Consider the following 21,288-nt stretch of genomic DNA (forward strand, 5'->3'; position numbering starts at 1 on the left):
ATCTCTGAATGCACAGTACCTTGTACCTTGAAGCAGATGGGCCACAGCAGCAGCAGATGACACTCAGGACACTGAGGCTATAGTTTGCTGGCTACACAAACGAGGACTCAAATGACCTCCACAGTCACCAGATCTGAAATCAGTAGAGCAGCTTTGTGATGTGGAGGAACAGGAGATTCTCATCATGGATGCAACTGTGCAGCAACTGTGTGATACTATCAAGTCAATATGGACCACAATCTCTAGCACCTTGTTGAATCTGTGCCGTGAAGCATTAGAGCAGCTCTGAAGGGAAAAAGGTGTTCTGCCTGATACTAGCTGTGTGCATCAGAACAGTATTTGAAGATGTTTGGGGTGTTACTCCCTTCAGTTATAGGGAGTGTTATATTCCTTTAGCTTGTTTTGGGTTTTCACTGTGCATCTTTACAGTTTTTACAGTCTCTCAGCTGATATAATCATACAGCTATTTTCACTAAAAAGCTCTAAAAACTGTACACCATTCATCCATTATCACCGAACACGAAAACAAACTCAGCAAGTATCTGATGAATATACCCCGAGCTTTTAGCAGATATTAAATAAGGCTGTTTTATCCCAGAAGAGCAGACCAAAACAAACCTAAAAGCTTGTCTTCCTTTGCTTTGTTCGGGATGTTGATTTTTGGTTTCGTCAGATGGCCAAAAGCACACATTCAAATAAATATATCTGTTTGAAGATATTTCTGTAAGTTTGGAGAAGATGTAGTCTTCTGAATCCTAGAAGCCATGCTGAGAAAAAAAAAAACTTATTTTCCTGTTGAATCACCGCCTCGCTCGCTCAATTGTGATTCAACAAAGACTTTGGCTGCCAGGATGCTGGTCTCTTCCTGTAAGCATCTGAACACACTTGGAGATTCTGCCCAGTCCACAGCAGGGGTGGCCATCTGAAGTAGCAAGAGTTTTTTGTAGGTCCATAAACCTGTGAGCTGGCAGCAGGACCGAGTGTCTGGTGGGGTCATAAAATTGTCACATCTCGTCAGCCTTCAGGTTGCCAATCTATGGCCAGCGAACTGGACGATGAGTGGCGTGTGTGTGGGCTGGTCGTCTTTAAAAAGTCAGGATCAACTTCTTGGAGACTTTCGGTTAAGCCCAACTTAAAAAAACTTCCTGTTTTTACTGAGAGCAGACTGAAGATAAGTGAATCTCCTTTATGATATCATTATCATTATATGATACAATAACATATAACATGTATGATATGTTTTGCTTTGTGACTGCTTTGTAAGCTGTGCTTGCCGTTGCACTGGCATTGAACTTAAATCAGAGTGCATAACGCTCAAAAACATGAAGAGTTGCAACCAAAGAAGCAATGAAGCAATAATTTTGAGTAAAACAGAAGAGAAATATATAAAATCAAAGGTTTATTAATTCAAATACTTAATTGTTAAGGTTGGTAATGTTGCTTTTTATAAATTGAGTCGATACCCTTCAAGTAAATTTAACTTGACCATATTCTATTACATGTAACATTTTACATTGTGCCTGTTGGAAATTTTACATTAATTAAATTATTTAAAGTCAGCTTTTATTTACCTACTTTTTGTTAGTGTGTGTCACATTCCTGTGGATACTCCATTGTTAGTTAGACAACCTCACATTCTTTTAATTTGGAGAACCACAGCCTGAGCACTGAACAGCACATAAATATGTCAAACGGAAGAACTTATTGGAAAATGAGTTTTTCCCCAGCTGTTTAGTTTGTACTGTAAATATTCAAGTGTGAGAAAGAGCTTCCCAAGGAATGGTTTAGCCCCCTACTGGTTCTTTTTTTATTGTAAATTTAAAGTAGCTGATAAGTAGGCAGAATAGTGAAATCCCTCCTGGCGTATGTATTGGCACCCCTACGAGAAAAGTGCAATTATTCTCTGCAGGACTGGAAACTATGATTTAAACTAAAACTGACAATGAAAACTTTAATAGATTTAACAGGGAGACCCAGGATAGGATTAAGCATTACATAAGAATCAATAAAACCCAAAAGAGAGACAACAAAGTGTCTTGGTGTATAAAAATTACAATCTCTCTGTAAAGCAGTGTTTATCTTCCAGTCATTCTAAAGCTGTGTCTCATTTGCAGTTCCTGCTGTGGCAACCTGAACCTCCTAGCAAGATCAACTGAGTTTATCTTATCTAATCAAATCTAATATGATCCAATTCAGTGACTGTAAGAACTCCAGTGAAAATGTAATTTCCATCCTACACAAATATTTTTCCTTCGGATGATGCATTACAATGAGTTGTTTCGACTCTAACGGTTGGGGTTGCAGCTTGCTTAAGAAATGGCTGTCTCTCACTAGCTCCACAAAAATATGATATTTCCAGTGTTACACGTGAATCCTAAAGTACAGCTCACACTTGGACTGTTTTGAGTTTCGAGTCCAAGGTTTCTGTTTTGGGGTTTGTGGAAAACTCTGTTGTTTCGGATAGTCAATAGTCGTTTTAGTGGTTATACACAAATTAACACATTTTTAAGTCCTTCTTTTTTTTTTTTCCTATTCTAAGTGATATTTAAAAGTTCAATTTATAATGCATTATTTATTTTAAATGGAAGATTAAATCCAGTCCTTGGACAAATCTAAGACTTTAATGGTTTGGCTTTTAGTAGAATTTCCCCAGGACAGCCTCTTTTGCTGAGCTGCTAAGGACAGATAGTAAAAAGAGCCATAAAGATGAAAAACTAAGTACACCCTAACTCCCTCTGTAGGAATTACTGCTAATCCTAATTGCTGTTAATCCAGTGCACTTGATTAACTGATTAGCAGTAAGTGTGCACAGCTCTATAAAAGCAGACGTTTTGACAGTTTGTTGAAAGAAAGCCTCGTCTCTTTAAAAAGAACATGGACTTAGATTTGTAAAGTTACATCTAAGCAAACAAGACTTATGGAACAATGTCCCCTGGACAGATGAGACCAAAGTCGATGTTTGTCTATCATACACAACATTATGTTTGGTGAAAATTGAAAACATCATACCAGCACCAACCAACACCTCATGCTAGCCATCAAGCATGGGGTTGGAGGTGTGATGATTTGGGCTTGTTTTGCAACCACGGGATCTGTGCACCTTACCGTCGCTGAGGCGACCATGCACTCCACTGAGTAATAAAGTATTCTAGATTCAACTGTCTGATAGCTAAAACTTGGCCCAAGCCCAGCAGCACATCTATAACACAATAGCTAAAAAAGAAAAGAATCAAGGTGCCACGATGGAACCGTCAAAGTCAAGACCTCAACCTGATGGAAATGCTGCGGTGGGATCTCAAGAGAGCTGAACATGAACAAACTCGTGTAAACTTCCATGAACTGAAGCAACATTGTGAAGAAGAGTTAGCCAAAAAGCCACAATGATGTGACAGACTGGTAAAGTCATGCAAAATCTATTGCTGCTAAGGGTGCTTCTACAAGCTTTTGAACCATGGGGTGTGGCTAGTGTTATGGCCTGTCTAGGGGTGGCCAGACCGTAACATTAGGGTGATCCATCCCCGTCTGACCCCAAGCAGCACATCACACAACAAGTACAATTTGATGGTGACTTATTTACAGTGAGTGAATTTTAACAAAGGACAGGAGTGGACCATAGCTTTGGGGTGGACCTAATGCCAAAGCAACAAACAAAAGGAGCCTCTCTAAAGGATGTACCAAACTTACCTATAAAAAGAATCAAAGCAAATGACAATGACTTATCTCCCTAACTAACAAAAACATGAGAAAATGGTAATCAAATAAAAAGGCAGTCCACTCCTACATGCTCCTGTATAAAGAAACAGCACTGGACAGGTTGAGGTAAGCCGAGGATGAATGACTGGCCGTCCATGACGGTGTCATCATATAAGCCATCTCCAGGTTGTTAGCCAATCAATCCGTCCTTTGGATCTACCAATCACGGAGAGTCACCTGCACACTCAGATTTGCATATGAAACAACAGTACGACAACAGTCATAACACTAGTTTTACATGTGGACTGTAGAGAGTACACAGAAACAAGCCTCTGGGGTTTGTCTCCTGTCACATACTTTAATACATGACAAGTGACCTCCTCTTCACCTGCATTACAATGCAAAGCATGTTGCAATGTCCAAATGGGCATCAGAAAATTGTTTTGAGACAGACCTCAACTGGACAAAAGAGAAACAAGTGCACCAACTGTGAAAAGAAGCTTCTTCTTCACACTTTTTGACATTTAGGGCTGAAATTACTGAAGACTTTGTATTTGCTTTGATAGTTCTGACCTTCTGACCTTGAGCAGTTTCTGTTCAGAAATGGGGTTGAGACTTTCGTCCACATGACCCATTTAATGTGTGTTGAGAACGGGAAGGTCTGGTATGAATCGGGCTGAATTATTGAACCGGATCTACAGTTGAGATACTTGTAAGTGAGAGGGATATTTAACAGCCAGAGGAAACGCATCTTAACTTTTCACCCTGAAAAAACACGTTATGTTGTTCAAATACACAGACACAAACTGTTAATGGAAATTGTAAATCATCTATTTGAAAACTGCATTATTTTAAATGTCAGATGATGAAATAAAATTATAGAAAGCAGAGTTATATTAAAGAAGAAGAGTTATCATTATGGTGTTATTTCATTTCACAGTTAAACCAAAGGTAATATGGTAAAAATATACTGTGACCAAACCTTTGTGATGCAAACACTTATAGCTTATTATACGTGTTAGATCCTTTATTAATCATTTGCAGGAAATTAAATTGTCACAGCTTCAATACAGACAATAGAGACAATATGAATTCCTAATATAGTTAAAAATACATAAATGAATAAAATGCGCAATAACTAACATGTGCAAACATGGATACAATCGTTATTTTTACTATTACTGTGCAGCGGGTTATGAATAGCATTTTACTTAACCCACTGCACATTGCTGGTATTGTGCATTTTAAGACAGAAAGAGAAAGTATGCTGGGAAGAAGTGGGTTATATTTTAAGAATGAGATTATTGACTAGCCGTTTTCTAGATGGAGATTTTGACCTTCTTTAACTTTGTAACTTAAAGTTGTTGACTTTGACTGTTGGAACTGGACATGTTCAGCATGCTGAACATCCAGCAATTGTGTTTACATGCTTTGTGTGATACGAATAAACCATACGAGTTGTGCAAACTACGCTCAGTTTTTTTTAGTGCACCCTTTAAACATGAACCTTATTGTGCATAAGGGAGGCTTTAGATGAAGTGAGCCTGAGTGTTGTGAGAACAGATGTTTCACAGTTGCTCTCTAAGCCTCTGATTGTAGGCTTGGTTTTTATTTTCACTTTTAATGTGGGAACTCTAATTATCACCTTAAGTCATGTTAAAGTAGATTTACTAACACATTTTGGTGTTGAGAACAGTTTTTTACACAGTTGAGGAGGAAAAGTGAAATAAAGATTAAATAAGACTAGTTCTACACCTACGTAGGCTCTTTCTGGTAGCAGAGTATATTTGTGTGTGCGTGTGTGTGTGTGTCTATATAAACATAAATCTATACATTCTATCCTATATTGTCAGTTTAATGGTAATTTAGTACTCACATTGGTGTATAGCAAGAGAAACCAAGAATTAACAGAAGGCAGCATAGCAGACATGGATACATGCCTGACTGTTTCACAGGCCTGTATCCAGGACTAAAGAAAAGTCAGCTCAGTTGCACCAAAATACCTCCAAAGGATAAAACAGGTGCTGTGAAGCCAGTTAAATGGTAGAAATAATATCAACACTTCACGCAAAGTCCAGCACCCTAAGAGTAGGCAAACAATGAAAGAGATAGGGGGATACTGCCCAAGATGAAATACTGAGAATCCATAAATACATCAAGAAGATGGGCACCAGGGACGAACTGCCAAGAGAGTGCCTCAGGCAGCAAAAACCAGAGAATGATGAGGATGAAGATGATATATTGTAAAAGACCAAGCCCTTTCATTGGATCTATCATTGGTGTAATAGAGGAACTGGCTGACCTCAAGAAATCCTACAAGGAACTTAAAATGTCCAGCCTGAAGGACATCATGGAGTTTCTGATCAGGACAGCGAGAGAAAAAGCCCTAAGCAGAGGGGTCTCACTTTGCAGGCTGTGCAAACGGGGTCATGAGACCATCTACACAGTGCAGCAATGTAAAGGATGTGAGTCAGGACAGCGTACTCGGAAAATGGAGTCGCACTGTGACATACCTACAAAAGAACAACCAAGGTTTCAGATCTGGTGGCGAGCCAACCAGATATGGTGATAGTTGACAAGGAGCAAAAGACAGCAGTTGTGATTGATATGGCAATACCAGCTGACTGTAATGTCAGGATGAAGGAGCATGAGAAATATGAAAGGTGTCACTGCCTAAAGGGACAAGTTAAACAGATATGGAAGGTGAAGATGAAAGTGGTCCCAGTCTTAATAGGAACATTAAGGCCTGTGACCTCCAAACCTGGTTCTAGCACAGGGGTGGGCAACTCCAGGCCTCGAGGGCCGGTGTCCTGCAGGTTTTAGTTCTCACCTTGGGTCAACACACCTGAATCACATGATTAGTTCGTTACCAGGCCTCTGGAGAACTTGAGGACATGTTGAGGAGCTAATTTAGCCATTTAAATCAGCTGTGTTGGTTCAAGGACACATATAAAACCTGCAGGGACACTGGCCCTCGAGGCCCGGAGTTGCCCACCCCTGTTCTAGCATATTCAGGTTACAGCTCAGTCTGAGTCCACTCCTAGAATTGGACATACATCACAGATCTCTGGTAGAGGTCTTAAGTTTGAGGAAGACCATAAATACTGCTAAGCTACAATTATTGCCTATTATTGTGGAGGTCCACCATATACCACCAGAGCAGCTCTTATCCATCAGGGCATGGACAGAGAATGCCTAGAGGTGTCCTGTGGTTTGTGGTAGCGGATGCTTTGGGTCCTCTGTATGGCTGAATCTGGCTTTTTGAGCCACATCTTTCCCATTTTAAATTGGAATGGGATCTGGGGAGTTGAGGCCAGGTCAGCACCTTGGGCTTTGTGTTGTGTTCCTCAAGCAGTTTCTCAGCACTTTTTGTGATGTAGTGGTGTTTTTTTGGCTGCAGCCATCAGGAAGTGCTTGTTTCTGTCAATGTGAGTGCCTCATGGAGACTTTATAGTTGCATCCAGTGTAATACAAACGTAGTTAAATGTAGTTATATCTACATGTGATTGTTTTACCCTCAGAACACCTTAACGTTTCTGAAATTTTGAGAAGAGACTTTTTTATGCTGTTCCCTTTTTTGTATAAGTCAGCCTTCAACTATTTTGAGAGGAAAATGGCAGCAATGATAATAAAGTGACATCTTCAGACATGGAAGGAGAATGTAGCTCTAAATGATATGCCAGGGGCTATTTGCCTCATTAGCCTCAGTGATAGCTCTAAAAACTAAATTGGCTTCAATTTTGACTTGTAATACTTACATTCTCTGTTTTATGTTTTTTCTGGGTAACTTATGTGGAAGAGGTTTACACTACGCATTCACCTTCCCAGAAGAAAAAGTCTCTTTAAAAGTGGCTTTAGTATGACTCTTTGGGCTGGCAGGATTACAGTGTGGAGAAACGATGTGATCGCAATGCTCTTTTTGAAAATATATGAGCCCGGAAATTGAATTTTAAATAGTCCTAATATTAGCTACAATAGTGGAATCTGACTCCATAATTGTGCTTGAGAGCTGATGAGATGAAATTTAGGATAAAAATAAAACTCTCTCCATGGTAGCAATTTGAAACTTTTACTGTAGGAAAGAGACCCAAACGCTGCAGAACCCTTTTTTTTAACAACCGAGACATAAATCAAATGGCCTCTCTCCCACTTTCATCTCTGGTAGCAGGTGCTCTCATATTAGATGCTGTCCTGGGGAGAGAAAAAAAACACTATAGCAAGAAAATGAAATAGCTCATAAGGTAGGAATAGGCCTCTACTTACAATATAATGAAAATATAATACAATATAATGGTGAGGTAAAATAGTTCCAAAGCAGTTTAATTAGTCAAATCAATTAATCATAAGTCACAGTTGGAATCTTAACATTAAAGTGTTACACAAACATCATGTGCATACTTGCTTATTTAAAGTGTATATGCTATGTGTTTGTCGTATACTGTTTGCACGTTTTTATCTGACACTATGATATGCACATTTGTGAAACTACTATTTGAAGATTGGACTCTGGCTAAAGGAGCTGTCAAAGTGATATCATGAAACGTATTAAAAATCAATCATGACAATCATCAAGAATGCACATATGTTAAATGCTGGAATTTTTCTCTTTTTTAGTCATAATGATTTGCTGTAGAATAAAAGGCAATAACTCTCCAGTTAAAAGGCAGCAGAATTAGAAGATTTGTGCAATGCTGTTAAAAACTACCCATGATTCAGTAGCTTGTAGAGCCACTTTAGCAGCAATAACTTGCATAGACATTATTTCTTTATCAGTCTCTCACATCACACATTTGACTGTAGAATACTTTGGTATACAGAGGAGTAGGGATGGATATTGATAAGATTTTCACGATTCCGATTACATTTTTGATTCTGTTTAACGATTCAATTCTTTATCGATTCTCTTATCGATTCTGTTTAAAAAAAGGAGAACACTAAGGTCGATTAGCTCAGAACTTTGTTTTATATCTTCTCTTTGAACAAGATAGAAATTTAGGAGTAACATGGCCTTACAAACCCAACAGTGAGATCTTAAGAGATCCACAGCCTACAGCTCTTCAATGGGGTGTCACAGGGTCCCCAGGAAAAAAAATTGTAAATGTAAAATAATAAAATAAATATTCTTCTTTAGCAATAAAGTATAACATAAATTATTCTGTAGCAATTACACAAGAATATCCAGTAATGTCCCTACCTACAATTAAACACATTCACTTACCGAAAATCGGGGGCATCTGCTGTGGTAAATGGGTGCAAATCTTTGACCACAAACTTAGTCACTGCTCGGTGACGCTCGTCTATCCTGGCCTGAAAGGAGACGCTACCGGTAGACTGCAGCGAGAACTGCCAGCATCTGAACCAGCCAGACTCTGTCTGTCTCTCTCATCATGGTCACAGTAAATGCACAGTAATGGCAGGCTTTGTAATAAGGCAGATCGCGCTAACATAATATGCACTGTTAGTTGATTATTTACCTGCCGCATTAACGGGAGAGAACGTGCAAACGTTACCGCTGCTGCTGGGTTGAGATTCACGAGTCCGGAGCAGAATTAAAAACACGACATTCATTTAAGGTCATCGTGTGTTTTGTGAGCAAATGCTTTTGCATATTCGTAGTGTTTCCTCCCTTAAATGAAATATCTACTTTGCAAGTTGTCATCCGTTCTCGTAAAGTATAACCAAACTTTTGAGCGTTTGAGCCGCTTAGGTGCTGTGTTTCCTGCCAGGTAAATGACGCTCCGCAAAGTGGTGACATCATCCGGGTCGACTGGAATCGATAAGGGAATCGTTTGCAAAAATGGCAAACAATTCCAAGGAATCGAAACAGTGGGAACCGGTTTTCAACAAGAACCGGGTTTCAATACCCATCCCTACAGAGGAGTGCATGGTCAACTCAATGACTGCAAGGTCTCGAGGTCCTGTGGCTGCAAAACAAGCCCAAATCATCACACCTCCACCACCGTGTTTGATAGTTGGTATGAGGTGTTGTATACGGTGCTGTTCATTATGGCCAAACGTCTCCACTTTGCTCTCATCTATCCAAAGGATGTTGTTCCAGAAGTCTTGTGAGTTCTTCACCTTCCTAACAAGCCACACTTGTTCAGTCTTTTTTTTAACTGTACTGTCATGAAGTTTAACATTTAACATGATAACTGAGGATTGTAGAGTTTGAGATATACCTCTTGGGTTTTTTGTAGTTTCTGTGCAGCCTTACTTGGTGAATTCACTGGGACTTCCACAGCTGGGAATTGTGTTAAGACATCAGAATGCTACAGTCAGAACTTTGGCTTTACAGATCGGCTATGATCGGTTAATCAGGATTATTTGATTAGCAGTACCCAGCTGCTACTTACCCTCTAAAGTTCTATGGAAGCTGTAAGGTTGTAGTTAGTTAGACCTAGACTTAGTTAGACTTAAGCAGAGAGGAATTTACTAATGCAAATTTGGTGCAGGAAATAGGGAATTTTCCAGGTGCCCATCTACTCTATTTGAAACTATACACTATATACACTATACACAACTATATGTGGTCTTTGTGCGGTACTGTAGCATTATATTATATAGCAGGTAAATATATTATATGTCAACCTTTAGAATTGATGTTGAGATCAGCTGGGTGACAGAGGTGCATTTGTAACTACAACCTGCACCAAAGACACTTCAACAATGTGAAGACTTGTTGACAAAGCGGCTTAAAGCTGGAGCCGCTGGTTAATAGACAGGGAGGATAGACCGCCTCTATGACTTTACAATAGGGTCAGATTTAATTGTGGACTGTGAATAAAAACAAAATATGTAATTCTGCATGAACATTCATGTGTGTGAATGTGATTAAAAAAAGATTTTGACTGACCTTGAGTTTCTAAGAGTGAAAAGTTTCTACTGTACAGCTCGTGAGCCAACATGTACATGTTTTTAGTCATGGGAAATACTCTGCGTACTACACTATACTCTATCTGCTTTGGGACTGAGAGATCAATCAATCAATACAGTCTTGCTGGCTTAGCTTATAAAATATATCAGACAAGAGCAAAATAGCTTAACGTTTAAGAAGTTAGGTTGCACTGTAATCTGAGATTTATGCAGGGCTAATAATCAGGTGTATGCTGTAGCTTTCAGAAGTATTTCTGTCATTGAAGCTTTCAAGCTGGGCTAGCAGAGTGCCCATGTGCCAAGTCTTTGTTCTAAACTAAGCTCATGTAGCTGACTGCCTGCTGTCCATTCATATCTACTTACTTAATTTATGTCTAAGTGGTTTAAAGCCATTTTACCTATAACTCAAAGCAGTTTTTCTAAATTGATAATCAGTTATGAAAAAAGTGTGCTACATCTGTTACATCAGTCTGTCCTGAATTTAAGTAGAGATTGAAATTGGATTCATTTTTTTCAAGGTTATCACAACGCAATATTGACTCACCTCTGTGAAAACCTTGGGGCCAGTAAAACAGAAAAAAAAAACGAAAAAATTATCTCCTAAAGTAGTCAGCATGTCAATTTTCTTTATTTTTTCTGTTCGGATGAGGCAGATATTATTTGAAAATCTTGCTTATATTAGTTTCTTTCTCTTTCTATTATGTATTATTTGATTAATTATTTCATTTGTGACTGTCAGCAATTGTAATTTTGCAGTCTCTGGAAAAAGTCAAAGTAATGATTCCCTGTTCCTTTCTGTCTCTCTTGATTACTCACTTAGACAATGATACGACTGTTATTTTGGCTAAAATAAGAAATGGCACATATTACACATTCTGAACAACATTGTTTGTCTTCAGAGTTTTGTTTTAATGTCTTAAAGTGCACTTGAGAACTAGTTCTTTGGGCATTCCTAGTTTTTCAAGTTTTTCTTTGGACATTGGCTGTTTTTTCCCTCATTTTCAGTCCAGTCCATTTTTTATTGTTTGTTTAGACATTTAATAAATAATAATTACCTATTAATCATTAAAGCATATGAAAGGCTGCTGACTTAAGGGATTAAAAGACAAGTTAACAAGATAAGATGTTATTGCACAGTCATACTGTGCACCTGTGGAAACAACAACAAACTAATTTGAAATTGTATTTTTTACTTTATGTAGCAGCAACTTTTCAAACATTATTTGCATTTCTTTAGTTGAATCTATGAAAAATTCTAAAGGTAACACAGCTTTACGGACATACAGTAACAGGATGATTCCCAAAGAGCTGTTAGTTAAATGCTTGACACATCATGGCATGCATGGTGTGCAGTTTGTCCTTAAAAAGTTTGAGGAACTTGAATAAGTGGAGGACAAAAGAAGAAGCAGCTGGACTAAAAAAAACAATCTACAGAAAATAAACAATATCTGACAATCACAGCCCTGAGAAACAGGAAAAATAAATCCACCAAACACTTGATATTACTTTATAAATGCCATCTGTCAGACATGGTGGAGGCTCTGTCATGGTTTTGGGCTGCATTTCAGCCAGTGTTGCTGGAGATCTCATCACAATTAATAGAATTATGAGCGCAGAAAAGTACCGTCAGATTTTGAGAAACCTAAGATAACATCTGGAAAGAATCTGACTGGCAAGAGCTTCTTTCTTTGACATGACAATAACCTCAAACACACTGCCAGTGCAGTAAAAGCATAACTGGATAGAAAAACACACAATGGAGCACTATCAGTCATGGGCTGGCATCCCAAGAGCCCGGACCTCAACATTATTGAAGCAGTGTGGGATCATCTTGACAAAGAATGGAACAAAAGGCGGCTGACATCCAGAGAAAAGATTTGAGAGAAAGCTACGAGAAAGCTTGAGTTCAGGCAGTGTTGAATAATAAAATTGGTCACACCAAGTATTGACTTTCAATCTCGTTACGATTTTACAAACTCCTATTTGCATTTTTCTGTGCACACACGTCTCAATAAACCACAACATTTATGTCTCGTTTTTCTAACAAAATATGAAGAAATGAGGGAATGCTCAAGACTTTGCACTGTCCTGTGTGATGACAAAATATTGTGAATTTTAAAATATTATCAACAACATTAGGATGACTCAAGTAAATAAAGCTATCTAGAGCATAACCTGTTACACAACTGCAGAAACACTTTCTATTTACTGTGACCTAAGGTTGCTGTATGCTATCAAGATGAATAGTGTTGGTTTCCCTTAAAGTTTGCTAATAAACAATTAACCACACCACTTTATATTGCCGAATCACCTTTGACTCCTGGCATGCCAGCAGAGTGTACACAGTGTTACCTGTAGCTAGTGTTGATGTTGCTGTGTTGCAGTGTCACCTCTAGTGAACTCCACCCACGCCGTCACATAGCAGTCTAGTGGGAGAAGTGCTTAATTGCTGTCTTTCTCTCCCTTTACTTTCGCTCTTCTCTGGATCTCAGTGGACTGAGGAATAAATATGCTCACCTTTTTTCCTGCATATCCCCAGTGAGAACTAGTTGAGGGATTGTCTCGGAACGCTAATTAACATTTGATTGTTAAAGGTTGTTTCCAGTTTCTAACAATGTTTTCATACTTTTGATGTTTGTTATGAATATGCTCACCGACTTAACTGACACGAGAATGTAGAAATATGCCAAAAAGTCTGGTGTAATCCAGCATTTCCTGGTGGTGCACGGGTGTCAGACCTCGTTTTAGTCCAACCAAGTATTTTTTTTCTACTGTTCAATTAGATAAAACACATATTTTTGAGGCATCTAGAAGAAAAGACAAAGCTAGTGAAGCCCTATTAGCTTAATTGTTCCCCTTCATTTAGCAAAAATGACATGAAAATAAGGCGCATATTTAACAGAACACAATTTACAGTAGCACTTAAAGTTCTCCATTTAGGTTACACAAGTAGTTTGTGAACATTTCAGTGTTTTCTAAATGATTCCACTGTAGTTACAAGCATATATATTATTATTGAGTTTCTTTAAAACTCTTTCTGTGAAATATAGAGACCAGTCAGCGACCTTCCGGAAACCACTGTTTGCTAGCTAAAAATGTGTATTCCCCAAGCACTTGGTGAGTGGTTGCCAGAAGTTGCTAGGTGAAAGAGGTATTTGGTGCTGCACCAAATACCTCCCACCTGGACAGTAGTTGATTAATGGTTGCAAATTGGCTCCTTCCTCGCAAACTACAGCCAGCTGTGGCAATCTGCTGGTAACCATAGTAGCCATAGGCAGGTTTTTGGTGTAGTGCTCTCTTCGAGACTAGCCATCAACTGGTTGGAGAGTACAGATTTTTGCTGGCAACCAGAGATTTCCCAGGGTCTCTAGGCCCACGTGACTGAGGCCTTACAAGACACAGTGTGTATACAGCTATTTGAAATACTAGCACATTGCCCACTTTTAGCATTAGCAAAGGTGGATGTCACCCAGCGGAGATTTCTTTATCAGGTTTTAAAAATTTCTTGTATGAACTGGTGACATCCTTTTTAAGTCATGGAAGATGATGACGTTATGCCAAATCCAGCCTACTGTCATTGGGTGGTGTCCAAACCCAGGCCTCGAGGGCCGGTGTCCTGCAGCTTTTAGATGTGTCCTTGATCCAACACAGCTGATTTAAATGGCTAAATTACCTCCTCAACATGTCTTGAAGTTCTCCGGATGCCTGGTAATGAACTAATCATTTGATTCAGGTGTGTTGACCCAGGGTGAGATCTAAAACCTGCAGGACGCCGGCCCTCGAGGCCTGGAGTTGGCGAAGCCTGGTCTAAACTGTGACTCAGATGACTACATCATACAGTACACTCAACTGTCACTTTAATACAACTACTTCCTAGCACATTAGACAGAGGGCCCTCTAAAATAAGACCACCCATCGTGCAAACAACCTGACACTCAATAATGCACTTAATCATGTCCCTAACAATAGAACCAGCAAGTTTAAAGTAGTTTGAGTAACCAGTTGTCCAGATGAACAGACAATCACATACAAAGGTTCACTAATTTATTAGTGTGATGGTTGGAATATCTTAATTCGTCCACCATTAAGACTAATCTTTGTGATTGTGTGTTATATGTAAATTGAGTTAAACTGGGCAGAATTTCAATACAGAACTAGTTTTTATTTATGAAATCAACAGATTTATGAGTGAACTGAGCCTGCTGTCTGATCCGGTGAAGCATGAAATAAAGCCTGAGGGGCTAAGTGGTTGCATCTAAGCTATTTATTCTGTAAATGTGTACCCTCAGGCCCTAGAACACCTGCCAAAGTTTGACACAGTGTTACCAACTTATTGTGGCTAGTGCCAGAGCTGCATTGGAACAAGGTCGTAGACCAAGCGGTGGGCATTGGAGTTCAGGCCCTTAATGGGAGGATCAGTCTTTTCGTTTCTGATTTTCTTCTTCTAATCATTTTCAAAGATTTATTTAGTCACCTATCGTGTTCGCCCTTTCCTTCTTTCTTTTGCATCCTCCACTCAGAGTCTCCCGTGTTGCACGTCATCATCTGTCATATTTGAGGCCTGTGCAGTTGGTGATTCATATGCAGAGCGTCACCACCAGCACACTTTGATTCCCTCCTACTCTCTTTTGCGCACTTTTATTCTTTTTATCCTTCTGTCTTGCCCTTCCCTCTGTCTTTGTTCTCCTGGCTCCTTCTTAGTCTTATATTTCCAGCACTGTCAGTCTCTTCTCCTCAAAGCCTTTGTCACTGCCCATCCATCTCACGAATACTTCCTCCTTCATGTCACACTGTGCTCATTTGCTTAGGATAGCCATAGACAGTTTGTGTAAATGTGCCTCTTCGACCTTTCTGCTATGTCCCATTTATATAACATGGGAAAATGTGAAGTGTCTGTCTTGCAGACAGGCAGCTAATCAACCTGCAGCACAGTCTGCTCGGCATTTCTAATCTCTAATCAATTTTTTTTTTACCCAGCGACACATTTTCTGTGTTGCTATGCCTGCTTTGTTTTCTTGCAGACTGCCACACGGAGAAGAGCATCCAAGGTCAAATCACAGTGCCCTCACACACAAATAGCCTGGCCGTATTTTTATTTTTTTTGGCACAGTGATGGCGTGTCAGCAAAAGTGTACAGGGATAGATGGCTTTGCCTTGAGGGTAAGAGAGGGAGAAAAGAGGTACGGACATAGAGGGGTACTCCCTTCTGGGACTCATTTGATAGCTTTTTCATTTCATACTTATCCACCGCCACCCCCTTCTTTCTCTCACTGTGCTTCTGTCTATCAGGTGCCATCTGTTTCGGAGTTCAGATGAGGATGTTTGTTGTTGCTGAAACACCTGCTTTACAAACTTAATGAATCTCCTGGCTTGTATAAGGAACAATGGAGCCAATGTCGAGAGGGAATTCACATTTATTAATTATTATTTTATTTAGCATGGGAAGCTACTTGGCACATATCACATTGTCCTATTTGGCAATCAGTTTTGCTTTTATCGGATCATGATAGAAACCGGTTACATGAGGTCTTCATTGATCTTAATTCAGTTGTAGGTCTCCTGCTGACTTTTCATGTGACTTTGGAGCTTATACCCATATTAGATACAACTTTGGGATAATCACATGCTAATGTTTAATATGAGCGTGCAAACAAAGCATTCAGCTACAGCACTTATGACAACCATGTAATGTAAATAAAAAAATAATAAATTAGTCCACAACTCATTTAAATATATTTCTTTAATTTTAAAATGTAAAGTGGCAACATATTTAATGTTGCATTTGTGATTTTTAAATATATTGTCATAATAACAATGCTATTGACCCATTGCAGGGTTCTGTATACACAGCAGGAAAGAGTGGATCAAGAAGACGTCCGAATAAACAATCAGTGGTTAAAGTTAGAATGTCAAATACTGATTGGTTAATAGTGACAGTCACGATGTGGGTTTTGAACAGCACAAAGAAATACTTTGTGTTGGTCATACATAGTCATGGGGAAAAGATATGTAGACCTTTATTAGAGCACCCGGGTGCTGCTAATCATTCCACTTGCTTGATTATTAGTGTGACCATAAGAGCAGAAGATTTAGCAGTTTGCTTGTTCTCCCTTAAAACAACAAAGCTACATCTGAACAAACCACGAGACATGTGGAACAATGTCCTTCGGAGAGATAAAACCAAAGTGGAGACGTCCAGCCAGCATCACATTTGTCGAAAACCAAACCACGGCACAAACACCTCATATTGACTGTAAAGCATGATGGTGGAGTTGTGATGATTTGGGTGGTTTTGCAGCTGCAGGACTTGAGCTTCTTACAGTCTGCAATGCAATAATAAGTATTGTAGCGTCAGATATGAGGTCGTGTGTCCAATAGTTCAAGCTTGGCCCAGACTGGATCATGCAGCAGAGCAATGATCCCAAGCAAAGAAGCCATTAGAAGGAATTGAACATTAATTATTGATCTGCAGAACTCAATTATGCTATTTGGTGGTTAGATGCTGATGGCCCATCACAGCAGAATGAAATCCCAGAAGTGATAGGAATTAGAGCAGGACTGTCTAGACCCTGATGGTATTAAGGGATCACATGGAGGCTTTGGTGGAGGTGGGTTGGACAAAAGAGTCTGCAAGGGAGAATGAAAGACAAACAGTGGGATTTAAAGGATGCAGAGTGAAGGCTGATTGGTTTAAAGAAGGCGAGAAGAAAGATGATTGGGCTACAATCGGCCGTGAGTCCTGCAGCGTGAATAGACTAGCAGCTAAATACCTGGAAAGCAGACAGTTTTTATTATTCTGCGTAAGAGAGGTGCCAATGAATAAAGTGCACTCTAGGCATTATTGTTGAATGTCATTATTTTGCATCCTAGCTTACAAAGGTAAGCTAGGAAGGTACATAAGGCTAAATCGAGGTTAACATTTTCATCAAAGTTTATGTTGTAACTCTTAAGGATTAAATTAATTTCAAACTCAATCACAAAACATTGTTTCCTTCACTAAGTCTGACCTCTTGTTGACTCACTCTTGATCCTGCTGTGCATATAGACCCTTATAAATAAATCTCATTTAATGTAAAGCTTGAGTGTTGTGTGCTTCCCTTTATGCAGAGGTCCCCATGTCAGCCAAGAAATAGAAATGAGGCAATATTTTGCAACACAAAGTATTATCATCACTGCATGAATGCACCATAAATGTACCAAATTCCATTCCAGTCAATCCAAGACTTGTTGAGACATGTGGGGCTGCATTTCTTGCCGACATCATAGTAGTGCTGCAGATGCTCGTTATTTTTTTCTCCTTATGTTTGAGCAGTGAAATACAGGGCAGACATGAAAGGATGAATGACTAAATAAAAGTCTCAAAAATGAGCCGTATTTAATTCGATCCGCAAGCAAGTGTAAATAAGAGCAAATGAACTCGACAGCCAATCACTTACCTCTTTTCTGCCCCGCTGTCTCTGATGTTCATCGTTTTCATTTCTTTCATCTTCCTATTCTCGCACACGGTTCTTCGTCACCCTTACACTTCCCAGCCCACGTCTATTTTTTTACACCATAGCCATTTTCGTTCCCTCCACCCTCCCTCACTCATTGTCTCTCCTCTTGTTTCGACTGTGGGCATCCTCTCATAACAGCCACTGTAATAGTTCGGATGTCAAGGAAGTAAACAAGGCCGGCTTTTCTCCTGTAAGTTTCACCATGATTGTCTTTGATCAGTTTGTTAGTAGATTGGTGATGATAGTCACATCTTTTGTCACTGTGGGAAGCCATTGAGCCAGGACAGACTAGACAAGATAGCTTTGATTTAGTTGACTTCTAGAGTATTGACTATAACTTGCTTTAAGTTCTGCTTGTGTCAGCCATGGGAATTATTTTGTCAAGTTTTTCAGAGTAACCATAACTTTGAAATATCATTATGTAACTATAATTGTTTTGTTGCACCCAGAGAGGTTTAGTCTCCACCAGCTACTGGAGTACATGCTAAATGTTCAACTAAACTTGGCACAAAAGCTTGGCCAATGGTTTCTTTGTTTTAACAACACTTCTTGGCAATAAATGTTATACTGTTGGAAGACCTGTTTATTTCCCCTTGAATGGTGCCACATAAGGAAAATGCATTTGTGGGTTGAGCAGCAGGGTTGAGTATGTTGACTGCGCCCATGAACAACTTACCAAATTAGATATATGCACCCTCAAGGGCTTCATGAGGGTAACTGTCCACTGAGGTGGGCCACTGAGAATTGCATTCCCAATGGGACTTTGTTTCAAGTCACACTGCAAGTGAGTATGCTAATGCCAGCACATTAGCTAACTGGCATTATGTACAGCAGCAGCTATGTACAACTGTGTAAGTGAGATGACACCGGGTTCAGAGTTCTGTACTTTTTGTTTCAGCAAAACAATTTAACTGGAAATGGACGTGTGGCTAATGGCACTGACTTTGTGATCTTTTAAAATAACATCTCACTATTTTCTCTACATTGCTAAATATACAATGTTATATAAGGTAAGTGTGCTGGGTTTTTGTTGTTTGTCTGAAGTTGGACTGATGGCACCTTATAGTTGAAACGTTTTTGTCCATTGTTAGTAGACACTGTGAAGTATATTATAAAAAGAGCACCTGTACTGTCTTTTATAAAAGGACTAAATAACCTTCGACAGATGCTTCCTAGGGGTACACTACAGCTCCTGCTGCTGCTCCTGATAACCTCCAAAAACCTGACTTACAGATCATTTGTGCTGATATTACCATCATCCATAATTGGTCAGATATTCTTTGGTTGCTGTGGTCTTTTACTGTTTTATAATCTTTGTTCATCTTCATCTATCCCACGTAGTTCACAGAAAATACTGCCATTTGTTTTTTTTTCCTTTGATAAGTCAAAATAAACCCTTAATAAAGCCTGGACTTTACTAGAAAACCTCTAGATTTTTAGTGCTATTTTTTGCATAAAATGTAACATCGTCCAGAGTGCTTTCAAAATATCCTTGCTAATTTCTTTTGTATATATGGTTGTTGCCGGTGTTGCACCAATATCTTTGCTTATGCCATGATAGTAAACAGTAAAAATGTATTTAGTGAGTACGTTTGGTTTTCATTTTGTCTCTGCAGGTATACTTATACCCTGTGCCCATTCAATCAAGTTACACAAAAGAGCACGGCAGGAGTAGAGGTCTCATTAGGGTAAGTACCTCAATCACTGTTTCTTTTGTGCACACAGTTAAAATCCCAATCACTGACCAGCCGGGGTATGTCTGGGATCAGGTGGGAAAAAATGAAAGTTTATAGAACGACATCTTTCAAAAGCGCTTAGCAGTACTCTCAGTACTGTGGCCTGAGATTCTATAGCAGAGCATAGTCAATATTTTAATATGAAGCCACAAAGCACTTTTAGTACAATTCACATACATTTTCCCTCCCCTGGGCTTTCATCGTGCACTAAAAGCCAAGAAGGGCATTTTGTCTTATTTATACCAATTAGATAAATTCAGTGACAGCATTGTTCATTTCATGATTCGACCTGAAACAAATCCCACCCCTGCACTCCCCAGAAAGCTCTTTAATCATTGTTACAGTGCTCATATGAAGTTACCCTAAGACCAATATTTGCACTATTGATTCTTTTTTATTGTTATTCAATCTCTGTTAGCTTCGTATGACCTTTAATCAGTCACTAACAGATCTTTATTATATTTTTAATACCTTTTGATCAATGACAAAATGGAGCAGCTTTCATAGACTGCTGAGGTTATATTTCCTCAGCCTCCAAGGGTTTCAATTTCATCAAAAGGTTTACATTCTGGTCTTTTACCTTACCCTTGGGGAATGGCTTTGTCAACTGTTGGACACAGGTGTGTATCAAGAAGGCCGTGTGCTATGAAAGAAGCCACTCAGTCCCCACTGAAATGCACCTTTAATTATCATACCCTTTTTATTTTGATTCTTTGGAGATCTATCTGCTGTTAAGCAGTATATACCAGTGAAATATCTACTACTTGATTGTGTTTTTATCTCGTGTGTGACTTTAAACGCTGGCTGTTATTCAGTCATTAGTTTCGCTTCAGCGACCACATCACCTCACCTTTCTCTTCACCGCAACATCTCTGTCACAAACAAGAAGAAAAAAGAAAGCATACATCAAACAGATGTTTTTTCCTGTTTATTTACTTACTTTTTCTTCTCTTATGAATTTTTGATTTGAGGTGATAATTATGGGATGTCGCCTCACTGTCCTTTTCTACTCTCTCATTAGCCTTGGCTGTCCGTCACCTGACACTTTTATAGGCTGCAATTATAGAAAACCTATTCCATCCACACTGACACCTATGCAAAAAGCTTTTATGATCCACGTCAGCTCCTCCCCTAAGAGGAAGACTGAGTTGCGCTGGTGTTTTTTTCCACTCAGCGGCCACACAGACTTACGACTTGTTTTGCGGACGGATAATAAAAAGGTCTAAAATGGCCGTGGAAAATTTGCGACACGGAGTCAAAACATTTTGTCTGCTTTGAGATGTGATGCCATTAGGGCCCAACTTGAAGTAAGACTCGAGATAATTTAACTGCAATTATTCTTCCGTGCAGATACAGTGTTTTTTTTTTTTCCCCTTTCAGGTGGAAAATTAATTTGAATCTAAAGCAGAGCTGTTTTCTTCTTCTTCTTTTCTTTTTTTCCACCATCAACTCCCACACTATGCTCACTTTTGGAGCGTAAAGTGCAATGC

At 39.2% G+C, this 21,288-nt stretch overlaps 1 protein-coding gene across 1 annotated transcript in view; it reads left to right on the top strand.

The window, feature by feature from the left end:
- LOC102789464 (glucosidase 2 subunit beta-like) overlaps nucleotides 1-21,288 on the top strand; it is a 164,705-nt gene that overhangs the window by 122,575 nt on the left and 20,842 nt on the right. Inside the window, exon 13 of the mRNA XM_087837323.1 lies at nucleotides 19,679-19,750. Coding sequence (XP_087693449.1) covers nucleotides 19,679-19,750 — 72 coding nt within the window. The remainder of the gene's footprint in view (nucleotides 1-19,678; nucleotides 19,751-21,288) is intronic.

Source organism: Neolamprologus brichardi, chromosome 3, assembly GCF_056152115.1.
Source record: "Neolamprologus brichardi isolate AB-2024 chromosome 3, ASM5615211v1, whole genome shotgun sequence".
Lineage (NCBI taxonomy): Eukaryota > Metazoa > Chordata > Actinopteri > Cichliformes > Cichlidae > Neolamprologus > Neolamprologus brichardi.